This window comes from Malaclemys terrapin, chromosome 1 (genome assembly GCF_027887155.1).
Source record: "Malaclemys terrapin pileata isolate rMalTer1 chromosome 1, rMalTer1.hap1, whole genome shotgun sequence".
In the NCBI taxonomy this organism is placed as follows: Eukaryota; Metazoa; Chordata; order Testudines; family Emydidae; genus Malaclemys; species Malaclemys terrapin.
In genome coordinates this window covers 243220214-243235775 of record NC_071505.1, presented here as the reverse complement: position 1 = coordinate 243235775, position 15562 = coordinate 243220214, and the positions used below count along the sequence as shown (strand labels likewise).

Here is a 15562-nt window from a genome sequence, read left to right as displayed (position 1 = left end):
GCCCCACACCTAAACCTCCTGCCCCAATCCTGAGCCCCCTCCCTCATTCTAGCTTCACCCCCAGCCCTGTGCTCAGTGCACTCCCACCTTCAGCTCAGTGCAGAGAGAGGACGAGAATGGGCCAGAACTAGGGAGAAGGTAGGTACCCACTGTATGTGGGCAGGGCCAGGACCCCAGACGGGCAGCGGGCTGAGCAGGTCCGGCAGCCGGGACCCCAGCTGGCAGGAGCCGGCAGATGGAAACCCTGAGCGGCAGTGGGCTAAGGCGCTCAGCCCACTCCTGTCCTGGAGTCCTGGCTGCCGGCCCCGCACAGCTCGCTGCTGGTCTGGGGTTCTGGCTGCCGGACCCTTGCCAGCCAGGGTCCCGGCCACAGGCCCTGCTCAGCCCACTGCCGGCCTAGGTGAACAGAACCCCAGACCAGCAGCGGGCTGAGTGGGCCGGCGGCATAAGATCAACATTTTAATTTAATTTTAAATGAAGCTTCTTAAACATTTTGAAAACCTTGTTTATTTTACAATACAACAATAGTTGAGGGAGGGATAGCTCAGTGGTTTGAGCATTGGCCTGCTAAACCCAGGGTTGTGAGTTCAATCCTTGAGGGGGCCACTTAGAGATCTGGGGTAAAATCAGTACTTGGTCCTGCTAGTGAAGGCAGGGGGTGGACTCAATGAGGTTTAAAGGTCCCTTCCAGTTCTAGAGGATAGGATATCTCCATTAATTTATTTATTAGTTGTATAATATATAGACATATATAGAGAGACCTTCTAAAAAACGTTAAAATGTATTACAGGCACGCGAAACCTTAAATTAAAATGAGTAAATGAAGACTCGGCACACCACTTCTGAAAGGTTGCCGACCCTTGCTTTAAAGGATGCAAGGGCCACCTTATATTCTTTGGGGTTCTAAGCTCCGGCTTCCAGGACAAAGCAATACAGGTCACAGAATTACCCCAACCGAAAACAATCTTCTTCCTATTACTATCCCCAACATACACACTTTTTCAGCTTCCTATCAACAGGTTGATGGTACAGTTGAGAGTTGCATAGCACTGTAGAATATTTTCCTTTCCCGTCATTTGAGAACAATCTGTTTTTCAAGGAAGCCTGAAACAGGTAACTGTGTGGATCAGTGGGTCCTGGAAATCATGAACAAAGGGTACTCCATCCAGATTCAGGGACCCCTCTTACAAGATACTGCTAAGGAGGGAAGTAGACTCCCTTCTGCAACTCATAGTAATGGGAAATGTGAGTGTGGGATTCCAGGCCGGGAGGGTTCATTCACATTACTACTTAATCCCAAAGAAGAAAGGGGGATGGCATTCCATTCTGGACCTCAACAAATACATCCATTGTTTCAAGTTCAGAATGGGAACACTAGCTTTTTATAATTCCTACTTTAGATCCTCAAGAGTGGTTTGTGGCTCTTCATTTTGGATAACTATTCCCATATTGCAGTTCATCCAGCCCACAGGAAATACCTCACATTCCAGGTTACTGTCAATATAGAGTGCTTCCTTCCGGCCTCCACACAGTTCCAGAATATTCACCAAGAACCTAGCAGTGGCATCTCACCTAAGGAGACAAGATGTGTAAATCTACCCATACTTCAACTGGTTGATTTGGGGCAGTCACCTCAACAAGTGATCACTCCATCCATTTGGAACTCTTCGCTACTCTGGGTTTGAGACAGTGGCCTATGCCAGGTGCTTCAAAGAGAATGAACAGACCAGTGATCATCAAGTGATCCATCCCCTGTCATCCCATCCCAGCTTCTGGGAGACAGAGGCTCTGGACACCATTCTCAACTTTACTGAGCAACTCGAGGGTTATCCAGACATCAGTCAGGACATTTCTCAGGCTCATGGGACAAATGGCCTCCTGCACTAAGTAATGCAGTTTGCCAGACTTCAGTTATCCTCCATGCAAGTATGGTTATGACCAGTTTATCTACCCAGCAGACACCTCATAGATATGACAGTCATGGTCTCTCAAGAAGCCCTCTCCTTGTTAGCTTGATGGAAGGACGCTCTACGTGTGCACAGTAGAGTGCCATTCTTACTGCCTCTATCCACTAAACAGCTGGTGACTAGATGCATCCATTCTTGGAAGGGGAGCTCACCTGGACCATTTTAAGATGCAGGGACTATGATCTGTCCCCCACAAGAAGTAAATCTCCACATAATATCCTAGAGCTAAGAGCTGTTAACCAAGTCTGCCTGGCATTCCTACCCACCGTATTCTGAGGAACCACAATCCAAGTACTGAAGGACAATACTACAGCAATGTACTACATTGGTAAGCAGGGAGGGGCACTCTCATTACCTCTCTGCCAGGAAGCAATCCATCTCTGAGACTGGTGTATCAGCTTCCAAGTAACACCTTTTGGCCTTGCATCTTTCATGCTTGCAGAACACCCTAGCAGATCAGTTCTGCACACGATACACAAACATAAGTGTTCAGTCAAGAACGCATTTCCGCAAGACAGCTACATCTACAAGTGGGGATGCCCAAGGATAGACCTGTTTGCCATAGACTAGAACAAGAAATGCCAAGTATTTTGCTCTAGAGGAGGGTCTGGCCTTCCGCATTCCCTGTATTTTGGGAATCCTATTTACCCACTCATTCCACTGATACAGAGGATCCTGAGAAAGCTCAAACAGGATGATAATGACAATGCCAGCATGGCCCAGACAGTTCTGGTAGTCTGAGCTGATGAGCCTGTCAACACAGCCCCCAATCACACTTGTGGTTCAGCCAGATGTAATCATACAAACTGAGGGCCAGATCCTACACTCAAACCCAGCATCACTGCACCTCGCAGCTTGATGCTGGCTGGCTAACAGCCACAGACAGAATCTACTCTGTGAAAGTCCAGAATGTTTCGGCTTGTAGCAGAAATGATTCCATTCGAGTAACTTATTCAGCTAAATTGAAGAGGTTCTTTTTTGGGCAATGCAGAAGCACCTACTCCCACTAGAAAACCCAGTAGCAACTATTACTTGCTGGCCCTAATGCATTTAGGACTCTCCATTACTTCTATGGAAGTCCATATGATGGCAGTTTCTGCTCATTTTCCTATTGAAGATCTGTCTTCACACCCAACAGTTGCTAGGTTCCTCAAGAGCTTCAGGTCTTTCCTCTAGTCCAAGAGACCCTGTCCCTCTGGAAACTCACTGTGGTATTATCAGGGTTAGTGAGGCCTCCCCCTGAAACTTTTTTATTTACCTGCTCTTTATACTACCTGTCTATGAAGACCACCTTCTTAGTGGCTAAAACCTCATCCAGAAAAATAGGACCGATCCAAGCCCTCATAGCAGGACCCTTGTATACAGAATTCCATAAGGGCAAAGTGACATTAGGACCTCACCCAAAGTTCTTTCCTAAAGTTGTCTCAGATTTTCACCTGAATCAGGTGATCCACCTGCCAGTTTTCTTTCCCAATCCTTGTGCTAATCCAGGGGAAGTTAAATTTCACTTTAGATGTTGTTGGGATTCTCTCATTTGGACAGAACAAGACCATTCGGGAGCTTGCCTAGACTGTTTCTGGCCTTTGCTGAGGGGATGAAAAGTCAGCCTATATCCACCTAAAGACTATCTAAATGAAACTCGGACTGTCTTGCTCTATGAGTGTGTGTTTGAACTCACCTATGCCGATAGGAGCCATTCCACCAGAGCTCCAGCAGCCTCTGCTGCTTCTCTAATAAGAATCCCAGTATCTGAGATTTGCAGAGCAGCTACCTGGAATTCTGTCCACATCTTTTCCCAGCACTTCTTCTTGGTATAGGACTCCCGGTCTTACACACACTTTGACAGAGCTGTCTTACAGACATTCTTTTAGTAGACTGTGATCACCCACTTTCAGAACATATCACTGCTTGTGAGTCACCAGAAGTAGACATATGGACATCACTGGAAGAAGAGTAGAGTCGTTACTTTGAAGAACCAGTTACTATAGTGTAAGTATGTTGTCCACATGTACGCCATGACTCGCATGCCTTATCTGCTAGTTTGCAGCCCTATATCAGCTGGATTCTGTTTTGGTGAAGAGTGGTTGCAGTCACTCCCCCTTTACATCCTCTTCTGTGCAGCACCAGAGAGGCTATGTCTAGACAGCAATGTAAGCCTAAGGTTAGTGGGACTCAAGTCAGCTGACGTGTGTCAGGGAACCCTGGGCTTTAGCATCTACACTGTATTTTAACCCTAGATTAAGAATTTTCTGATCCATGCTCAAACCTAGGACTCGAAGTCCACACTGTAGTGCACAAACCTGAGTCAAAGTAACCCTATCCCAGTAACCCTATGCCTAGCGCCCCCACCCCCAGTGTTGACACTCTAGCCCTTTAAATGTGTAGCACTGTGGACAAACTGTTGCCCACACTGTTTCCTAACTGCGGTGGTGGTATTAATGGTACTCGGGTCCCCTTAAGGAGCACATGAGTACATAAATGGCATAAATAGCTCCTTTGGTGGCTCTCAGTAGAACTGCAGTTTGAGAAGGCTTTCTACTGAACTACTATCTAATCTGAGAATTGGGCTCTCCAGCTCTAAGCTGAGTCATATTGGCAGGAAAATGCACATGCACATCTGTTCTGAGGATAATCAGAACATCTGTCTCTCCAGGACTGTCAAACTATTAAAATGAAACTTGCCATTCTTAATTTTTAAAGTGGGAAGTCTGTTTGTTTTGAAGTGTGACATAAAATGAAGGTATCAGAGGAATGAACACACACACACTGGCTGCTGCCAGCTGCAGAGTAATGAAGTGCATGCCCAGAGCTTGGGGTGCAGTGTACTCCAGCAACCCCTGAGGATCCTCTGTCCCTGCTCCTGCCGCACCCTGGGAAACAGGGATAATGGATCCCAAAGAGACTGCGGGAAAGTTTGGGGGTTGGCTCCCACTCACCACCCTCACAGTGCACGCTGCCTGGCCGTCCCTGCCACACAGCCGCAGGTAGGGCAGGGGAGACCCAGGAGCAAGGGCCGCTGCGCTGGCTGCCTGCAGTATTGCTCCTCTGCTGCCAGGAACTCTGGGATATATCTGGAGGACTTCTGGGACCTAAGTCAAGCTGGTGCCACATACCCACAGGAAACTAATAGGGCTCAGATCCCAGGTCCCAGCTTAATCCAGGCTTGGACCTTCCATCCTGGCAGGGTCCTGGGACCTTGGGTCTGAGCCCTGGGTTAACACATTTGCAGTATGGATACAATGGGTGTTTGGCTTGAGCCTGGTTTCAGATCTTGGCTTAAATTGCTGTGTAGACGTACCCGAAGTGTAGTGTACTGGGCACAGCTGTGGCTTCAACAGACACTGCTATTCAAAAACAATCTAATTTTCTGTGCCTAGGATGTATACACACCAGAAGTGGAATTACATGTGGACAATATATCTTGAAGAACCACAGCTAATGGAGAGTAACCATTCTTTATAGTGCTTCAAATAGAGTGCTTCAAAAATATAAAGCATATAGGTGCTTACTGTTTAATTATTGCAATCTAATATTTTTGTAAATTTAATATCTTTGTAAATAATTGTCCATCCCTCCCTTACATCAAAAGAAGGAATAAAAAGGGTTTTCTTTGGCCTGGTCCACACTAACCCCCCACTTCGAACTAAGATGCGCAACTTCAGCTATGTGAATAACGTAGCTGAAGTCGAAGTACCTTAGTTCGAACTTACCGCGGGTCCAGATGCGGCAGGCAGGCTCCCCCGTCGACTCCGCGTACTCCTCTCGCGGAGCAGGAGTACTGGCGTCGACGGCGAGCACTTCCGGGATCGATTTATCGCGTCTAGACAAGACGCGATAAATCGAACCCAGAAGATCGATTGCTTACCGCCGGACCCAGAGGTAAGTATAGCCATACCCTTAATGGTGGTGTTGCAGGAATGTGAAAACTAAACTAATAGGGCTAATTTTAGACCTAATAATGTTAGCATTTTACTCAATTCTTCCAATGCACTTCAGCACTAGCTTGCAAAACCTTTGCTATTTCAGTTCACAGGTCTACACGCAGTGCTATCTTAACACATTTTATTGTGATTTTTATATTTCAGGTAATGGTATTCAAGAGATTAGGCAGAGAACAACAAAATGTACATTCACTTTGAAATTTTCAGGACTTAAACTTTGTGAAGACTTTTGTTAAATGTTTAGTGTATTAATATGTTTGTTTTGCCTAACACCAAAGTTGCTTTTGACTTTGTGCTTTACATATTAAGATTCATTATGTCAATTCCTTGGTTTCTAGTTCTTCCATATTGTATTGTTTTTAGTGCATAAATGTTTTCCTGGTAGCATGAACAGCTGTCCACTTTTTCTTTTAACATAATATTCACCTTAGAACATACTCATATCACAGTACCCAATGATGAAGCACAGAGTGACACAATTTACTTTTTTTTTTTTTAAATCTCTTAAGTCTCCAAGTACATTGTTGTCTGATCTTTAAAAAGCGCCAGAGTCCTGTGGCACCTTATAGAATAACAGATGTATTGGAGCATAAGCTTTCGTGGGTAAATACCCACTTCGTCAGACGCATGCACCCACGAAAGCTTATGCTCCAATACGTTTGTTAGTCTATAAGGTGCCACAGGACTTGTTGTCGCTTTTTACAGATCCAGACTAACATGGCTACCCCTCTGACACTTGTCTGATCTTTGTTTTTTTGGATTGTAAACTCCTTGAGGCTGGGGCCACGTCTTTGTTCATGTCTTGTACAATGTTGAAATACTGTTAGTTCTTACATATAAGTAAGATATGCAGGATTGGGCCTTTAAAGTTGTGAATTACATTGCATAATTAGGAATGAGTTGGAAGAAATTATAGCAATATACTTCAGAAAAGGAGGAATGTTCTAAATTGTATTTATAAATTAACAATTTAATATTTCAAATTTCTAGTCAGCTTTTTATTGTATTTTTAACCTGTTTACAGAGGACAGTGAATTGCGAAGAACCTTGCAGTCTTTGGCCTGTGGGAAAGCACGAGTATTGATTAAAAATCCAAAAGGCAAGGATGTAGAAGATGGAGACAAATTCATTTTTAATGGTGACTTCAAGCATAAATTGTTTAGAATAAAGATCAACCAAATACAGATGAAAGAAACAGTATGTATTAAAATACTCTTACTCTTTGCATCTATTTTGATTACAATACTGATACTGTGCCTTGCTTACCTATATGTCCTGGCTGAGTTGACACAGTCTCTGCATTTTCAGCAATATTTTTCTCATCCTGGGAGGCGAGAAATATTTCTAGTCTCATTGGTAGTCGGTTTGTGTCCTAAATTGGTATGATCTCACATACCTTTCAATACATCTTAACTGTTTGGACAGTGCAGTTGAAGTATTTACATTACATTAATTGAACAGAACAAAAGTAATGCTGTTAACATATCAACTGTTTTTATTTGGAGAGAAGAGAGTTATTGAAATAATTATCATCCCCTCTGTTGCTGTGAATATCTTTGGGAATGGATTCCAATTCTTGGGGTCAGCATGATTGATGTGTTAATTAGCATGTCCAATTGTTTTCTTTGCCATTAACATACAGAACTCTTTGAAACGTACAGTCCTGGAATGATTCTCTATTTCAGAAGGTCCATATACATTAAGGTTCCATAGAAACCTCGTCTGTATTGATGTATTTTTTTAATTAAAGAAATAGTGTTGTTTTTTTATTGTAGTTTGGTTTATCAAGTTAACATTTTATAAGAAGTATGTGAATTTGCTTTGCATATGCTTAATTTGTATCCTTAGTTTCCTTTAACAGCATCAGAACATCCCAGAGCCCAGGTTTTAAGTGTGCGTGCTTGTCTGTCAGAAAGAGAAGAATAAATGAATATTGTTTCCTTCCACACATTACTTGTATATTTCCCTAAAGCTTAACCAAACACTCAGACAGAAAAATTGGCAATGAAAGATGGCTTGATGCATGTTGTTTTGTCCTTTAGGTTGAAGAACAGGTTAGCACAACTGAAAGAGTGTTTCAAGATAGACAATATCAGATTGATGCTGCTATTGTACGAATAATGAAGATGAGAAAGACGCTCTGCCATAACCTTCTTGTTTCTGAATTGTATAATCAGCTGAAATTTCCAGTAAAGGTAAGTGAACTTAATTTCCTTTCAATCCATACTAGAATTTTTTAAAATACCTGGTTGTTCGAGTGCTCACTCATGTTCATTCCATATTAGATGTATGTGCTCGCCACATGCACTGGTGCTGGAAGTTTTTCCCTCAGTGGTATCCATAGGGGACCGGCTCTGGTGCCCCTGGAGCGGCGCACACATGCTGCAGTATAAGGGGCGCTGCCGGCCCATCCCACCCTCAGTTCCTTCCAGGACGGTCCTGGAACGTCTGCTGCTTTGGCTAGCATTTTTTTTCGTTCAGTGTTTCTTCTGAATGTTTCCTGTAAAATAGTTGTAAAATAATTAATAGTTCCCTTAGTGTTAGTTCTTGTTCAGCGGTCCTGAATGGGACTCAGCCTAGGTACGGGGCATGTCCCAGTCTCCAGGCTTTAAGCCCTGTGATCATTGTAAGCGGCCTATGCCCATCAGCAACCCACACGCTAGTTGTTTGAAGTGTCTAGGTGAAGGACACATAAGCGACAGGTGTCACATCTGTAAATCCTTCAAACCCCGAACAAAAATGGAGAGAGACATCCGTCTCAGGGCGCTCCTGATGGAGTCAGCACTGACCCTGGCACCAGAGCAGAGGTCCGACTCAGCCTTGAGCACCATAGCGTCAGTGTGAAGTGCCCCGCCGGTGCCATCTTTGAGCCAGCACCGATCCCCCTCCCCTGCTCCGATCAAGAAGCTGAAGATAACCACAAGGGGAAGATTCTTCCCCCCTCCCCCTTCCATAAGGAAAACGACAGGGCTAGAGGAGAGCCAAGACCCGTGCTAAGTGGCTCGATGCCTCCATCGATCATGGTCACCTGCCAGTGAACACTCCACCTCCAGCTGTGGAACTGAGCAGGAGTCCTTGACTGCAGGACAAACACTGGCAGTATGTCCACATCGTCGGCACCACAACCAACCCCTTGGGCCCAAAGCCGGTGGCCTGGTACCCCTGGAACCCATGGGGATTTTCCCAGCCCTCGCAGACAGTCCGCTCGGAGGTGGGGGCCTCAGATAGGCCATTGGCCCCAGCATCCCGCTATCCACCAGAGGTGGAGACCCCAGAAGGCAGAACTTCCCAGGCCCATGAGCAGACAGGGAAACAGCCTGCTGGACCATCAGGCGACATTGTCGTCGTCTTCATTGTCGCTGGACGAAGCCATCACAGGTACCCTTCACTCAATTCCACAAGTTGATGCTAAGGATCATGAACTACTGAAGAGGAACTACTACATCCTCTGCTCCACGGCAGCTGCCCCTACAGGAATCAAAAATTATTAATGCCCTGTGGCAAACCCCCTCTTCCCTGCCCCCATTTTGAAAAGGGCTGAACGTAAATACTTTGTGCCAGCTAAAGGCCAGGAGTATCTCTACACCCTCCCAGCCCCAAACTCTCTCGTACTTGAGGCTGTTAATCAAAGGGAGAGGCAGGGGCAACCCGGGCCTACACCCAAAAATAAAGACTCGAAGAGACTGGATCTGTTTGGGTGAAAGATTTATTCATTTTCCAGCATTCAGTTGAGAATGGCCAACCACCAAGCCCTCCTTGGCTGCTCCGATTACAACATGTGGCAGGCAATGACCAAGTTCGAGGCTTCGCTTCCCGAAGGGTCCAAGAAGGAATTCTGGACAGTACTCGAAGAGGGCACCACTGTGGCCAGGTTGGCCCTCCAGACAGCTTCAGATGCGGCTGACTCTGTGGCTTGCACCATGGCCTCGGCCATCTCCATGCAGCAATCATCCTGGCTGCTCCTCTAGGGTCTGTCGACAGAGGCTTAGCCGTCAGTGCTGGACGTTCCCTTCGGCAGGCCCTGTTTGCAGAACAGACAGATAGTAAGCTGCATGGGCTCAAGGACTCCCTCACTACCCTGAAAACTCTAGGGCTGTACGCCCCTGTTTAAGTCTGTAAGCGGTTCAAACCACAGCCAATCCCGGCAGGAGCCATGCCACAAAAAGAGCAGGGGCTACAAATGCCGCCTGAGGCACCCATCCCCTCCCTCCGTCCAAGCAGGGGAGCAAGTGGGTATTTTTAGGGTGAACCCAACGGCAACCTGCCAGACTATACCCCGGATCTATCTTTCCTGCCTTTCTCCACCCGCATTTCTCTTTTCCTCCTGCCATGGACCACCATAATCTCGGACCGCTGGGTCCTCAGTACAGTGCCGCAGGGTTATATCCTACAGTTACTGTCTCCACCCCCCTTCACCGTCCCTCTTCAGGGATCCCTTTCACGAGAGTCTCCTCGCGCAGGAGGTAGAAGGGTTGCTGCAGCTGGGTGCGGTGGAAGAGGTTCCCTGTGAGTACAGGAACAAGGGGTTCTATTCCCGGCACTTCTTAATCCCAAAAGCCAAGGGTGATCTACTCCCATCCTGGACCTACAAGACCTCAACAAATACCTAAAGAAGTTGAGGTTCCGCATGGTCTCCCTGGCCGCCTCCATCCAGGAGACTGGTATGCCATCCTCGACTTGAAGTACTTCCATATAGCGATATTCCAAGGACACAGGTGCTTTCTACGCTTCATGGTGGGATCGGACCACTACCAGTTTGCGGTCCTCCCTTTCGGCCTAGCAACAGCGCCAAGGGTGTTTACCAAGTGCATGTCAGTGGTAGCAGCTTACCTCAGGCATTGGAGTATATAGATCTACTCGTACCTCGATGACTGACTGGCTGGTCAAAGGTCAATCCAGGTCCCAACCCAGGCCGATCCTGGGCCTGCTGGTAAACGACAAAAAGTCAACGTTAGTTCCAGTGCAGAGGATAGAGTTCATCGGCGCAGTGCTCGACTCCACCTGCACCAGAGCGTTTCTGCCACAGGAGAGGTTCCAAGCATTGGTGGACCTCTGCATGGGAGTCTGCGTTCCCCCAGGCCACGGCTAGGGTTTGTCTGCGCCTGCTGGGACACATGGCAGCATGTACGTATGTCGTCCACCATGCCAGCCTCTGGGTGCAACACTTACAGCAGTGGCTGGTGACTGTCTATTCCTAGTCCAGAGATCACCTGGAAAAGGTCGTTACCATCCCGCTGACGATACTTACCTTGCTGTAATGGTGGACGGACTCCAGGGCGGTCCTGGAAGGAGTTCCATTCGACAGCCCTTGTCACTGTATCAAGCTGATATTGGACGCCTCAGACCTAGGCTGGGGAGCGCATCTTGGCAACCTTCAGACCCAGGGCGTGTAGTCCCCAGAGGAGGAGATGATGTTTATATACATCATCGAGCTCAGAGCGGTTAGGTTGGCCTGTGGAGTCTTTGTACCACACTTGGCGGGCAAGGGGGTGAGTGTGTTGACAGACAATACGACCTCGACATTCAACATCAACAGGCAAGAGTGAGTGCACTCGTCAGCTCTCTATCAAGAGGCTCTCTGTGGGATTTCTGAATCAAGCATGTAATCCACTTGTAGGCCTATCACCTCCCCGGTGTCAGGAATACGCTGGTAGATCACTTCAGCAGATCCTTTTTCTCTCACCACAAGTGGTTGCTCCATCCGGATGTAGCCCAGAAACTCTTCCAGAGGTGGGGAACTCCCCAAGTGGATCTGTTTGCCACCAGTCAGAACAGGAAATGCCATCACTTCTGTTCCCTATAGGGTCTGGGCAAGGACTCCCTCTCCAACACCTTTCACCTGTCATGGGCGGGGGGACTGATGTACGCGTTTCCACCAATCCCGCTCATCAGCAGAGTCCTGTCAAAGATCAAGAGAGACAAGGCCCAAGTAGTCATGATCGCCCCAGCGTGGCCTCACCACCATTGGATCGGCATGCTGATGGACATGGTGTCCGCTCCCTGGAGCCTTCCCATCTGCTCTCACAGGATCGCAGGCATCTCTGACACCCCAATTTTGCCCCCCTCCACGTCATAGCATCCACGCCGTGTGGTTGAACCCAGAGGAGCAGGCCTGCTCTAACGAGGTCCAGCAAATCTTCCTGAATAGCAGGAAGCCTTCCACTAGAGTGACCTACCTGGCCAAGTGGATGAGGTTCTCCCACTGGGCGTCCGAGTGTAGCATTTCTCCAATGCGCTCCTCCTTACAATCTATCTTAGATTACCTGCTCCATCTTAAGAACCAGAGGCTGGCCCAGTCTTCTGTCAAGGTGCACCTTGCGACTATCTCCGCTTTCCACCCACAGATCCAAAAGGTATTCTCACAACGACATGTTGGTCTGATTCCTGAGAGGTCTCGAGAGGCTCCTCCCACCGGCCTGAGTCCCTGTCCCACAGTGAGACCTTAACTTGGTTCTTTCTAAGCTCATGGGCCCAACTTTTGAGCCTATGGGCTCCTGCTCCCTCTCCCACCTGTCATGGAATGTCACTTTCCTTGTAGCCATAACATCCGCGAGACGAGTGTTGGAACTTAAAGCTCTGACGTTGAAGCCACCGTACACAGTGTTCTATAAGGACAAAGTTCAACTGTGACCCCATCCGGCCTTTCTGCTGAAGGTGGTGTCTTTCTTCCATGTTTACCAGAACATCTTCCTCCTGGTGTTTTGTCCCAGCTCACATACCGCTAGTAAGGAAAGGAGGCTGCATGCCCTGGACATCAGACGTGCCCTGGCATTTTATCTGGAGCATACCAAGCCCTTCTGCAGGTCGACCCAGTTCTTCATCGTGACAGTGGAGAGGATGAAGGGCCTTCCGGTGTCCTTGCAGAGGATTTCCAACTGGATCACCACCTACATCTGGACCTGTTACGAGCTGGCACAGGTCCCACCGCCGCTGATTGTGAGGGCCCACTCAACCAGAGCTCAGGCATTCTCGGCGGCCTTCCTGGCGCATGTCCCTATTCAGGACATTTTCAGAGCTGCGACATGGTCTTCAGTTCACACGTTCACAGCGCACTACGCCCTTGCTCAGCAGGCCAGAGATGACATTGGGTTCGGCAGAGCTATGTTGCAATCTACATGTCTGTGAACTCCTACCTGCCTCCATTGGCATTGCTTGGGAGTCACCTAATATGGAATGGACATAAGCAAGCACTCAAAGAAGAAAAGACAGTTACCTTTTCCATAACAGGTGTTCTTCAAGATGTGTTGCTCATGTCCATTCCATGACCCGCTCTCCTTCCCCACTGTCGGAGTTTCCAGCAAGAAGGAACTGAGGGTGGGAGAAGCCAGCAGGGCCCCTTGTGCGTGCTGCTCCATTGGGCGGCAGAGCCGGTCCCCTACGGATACCACTGAGGGAAAATCTTCCAGCACCGGTGCATGTGGTGAGCGCACACACTTAATATGGAATGGACATGAGCAACACATCTTGAAGAACACCAGTTACGGAAAAGATAATTGTCTTTTTCATTAATTTTTCTATTCTTTTCTATCCTTCTAAAAGATGAGAAAATAAGGAAATAGTGTAGGATTTAATGGTTGAATCAAAATCAAAGATTCAAATGTTAAAATATGTTTTCTTTAACAATGGGGGGGAAGTCAACAGGTTTTATCAGGAGTTATATAACAAAATGCATTTATAGATATAGATATATAGAAATGCATTTTTAATTTGATGTATTTTGTTATACAATTTATAGTGCCAATTTTTAAAATAAAGATTACTGTCCTCATTTTACTATAGTGGGATTGAAAATAAGTTTTTTATATTTCATTTATATTACTAAACATAATACCAATTTGATCTTTTCTTATAGCCTGGAGACTTGAAAAAAAGGATTGAATCTCTCATAGATAGAGACTATATGGAGAGAGACAAAGACAACCCCAACCAATACCACTATGTTGCATAATGGGAGAGAACTTTTTTTTTTCTAAGAAGACACCAGAATCATGTATTCAGGACTTTAAATACCTATGCTGTTTGCAGACTTTACTTTTAGCAGATCCTCAAGTTGATGTATACTATTCAACCAGCTGCATGCACTGGTGTGGATGAGAAGCAAAGGAAATGTTTCTTCGATCATCCTTGTCAAGACTCCTTAGTGATTTTTAAATGGCACATTTTTTATTTCTTTTAGTTCTTCCATTTGTTCTTTTGAGTTCAAGATACATTTATTCTACTTTGTTTAAAATTAACTTTTGAAGTTGGAAGGGAAGGTAAAAAAATACTCTTTTTCTGGCTTATTTATGTATGTGTTCATGAGTGCACATCCATAAAGACCCTTAATGCTGCATACTTTAGCTACAAAAAATCACTCTGGTATCTTTTAAAACCCCTTTTAATTAATTAACACTTGTGTACAAACATTCAGTGAATTCTTGAAATTATACACCATGATACTGTTATATTCATGTTTGTTTAATTTTCTTTCAAAATAGTTCTAAACTTCAGTCTGGTTTGGATAAATCAGGTTTTGAAGTGAAATCTTTGAAGTGCCAAGAGGACAACTGTGTTAAAATGTCTGTAGTGAGCTGTCTGATTACTTAGCTGAGGTATTCATTTGTGGAATTTTTTGCTCTAGGGCAAGTGATTTGTATCACTGTTTATGTAAAACTTCAGTATAATTTAGTTTGTCTTTAGAGACAAATATAGGATAATTACTGTACAGTGCACTCAACACAAGAAGAGAAAAGATTTCAAAGGCTTTACAGTCTCGATGTTGTGAAAGCATAGATTTTTGTCTTGAGAGAGTATGGATTTTGTGAGTTCCCTATTACATATTGTATATATGTAAGTTGATTTGAATTAAAGAATGAAGGACATGTAGATCTGTTAGATAATTGTAACTATAAGGAAGATACTTTTTTTGTGGTAATATTTACAAACCTGTTTTATTTTACAGGATTTGCATAATGGTGTTTCATTCTGATTAAAAGCTACCAAAGGAGTTTTGATCATGGCCTAATGAGAATTTAAGCAATATTTTCTTGAAAATCACTTACTAAATTTATATAATATGACTTTTGTGCATAAATTATAAGTCCACAACCCCTTCTTAAGTATCCATTGCTAAAAGCTGACATCTTCTGGGTTTCCATATTAAAGTCCTCATTCTGTCATCTGGTCTCATGAATTGTATTGCATTCTTTGAATTATTTTTATTCCTTTTCCTCTGTGTTAGAAACCAAACCCCCTATCATATGTTTAGTACAACAAATGTATTTAAAAGCTATTTAATATTGTAATTTAATGTAGACTTATATTTTAACTTGCTTTAATATTTAAATCTTTAGTTAATTCAAATAAAATCTCATTGATATGTATTAAATATTAATTTCTTAGCCACCATGTGAATTTGGCACTTAATCTCAATCTGTCATTGAAGATTAATTAATAGACCTAACCTTTAACTAATTGATTTATTCCCTATTCACATTACAACCAGCCAAAGTCAGTTTGCTAAAACATACTGCTGTTTTTTGTGTTTTAAAATAAAAAGCTTTATGTAATAAACACACAAGTGTAACGGGGCAGAGGTTTCATCAGACTAAAGATTTGTGAGTGACAGGCAGTAATCCAATAATCTATGCTATTTGAACAATGCTCTCTACCTCA

General features: G+C 45.1%; 1 protein-coding gene across 1 annotated transcript in view; it reads left to right on the top strand.

Moving 5' to 3' along the window:
* Window positions 1–15066, top strand: part of CUL4A (cullin 4A) — a 90116-nt gene extending 75050 nt beyond the window's left edge. Inside the window, exons 18-20 of the mRNA XM_054011182.1 lie at window positions 6933–7105; window positions 7951–8103; window positions 13761–15066. Coding sequence (XP_053867157.1) covers window positions 6933–7105; window positions 7951–8103; window positions 13761–13856 — 422 coding nt within the window. The 3' untranslated portion in view covers window positions 13857–15066. The remainder of the gene's footprint in view (window positions 1–6932; window positions 7106–7950; window positions 8104–13760) is intronic.
* The last annotated feature ends 496 nt before the right edge of the window (window positions 15067–15562 follow it).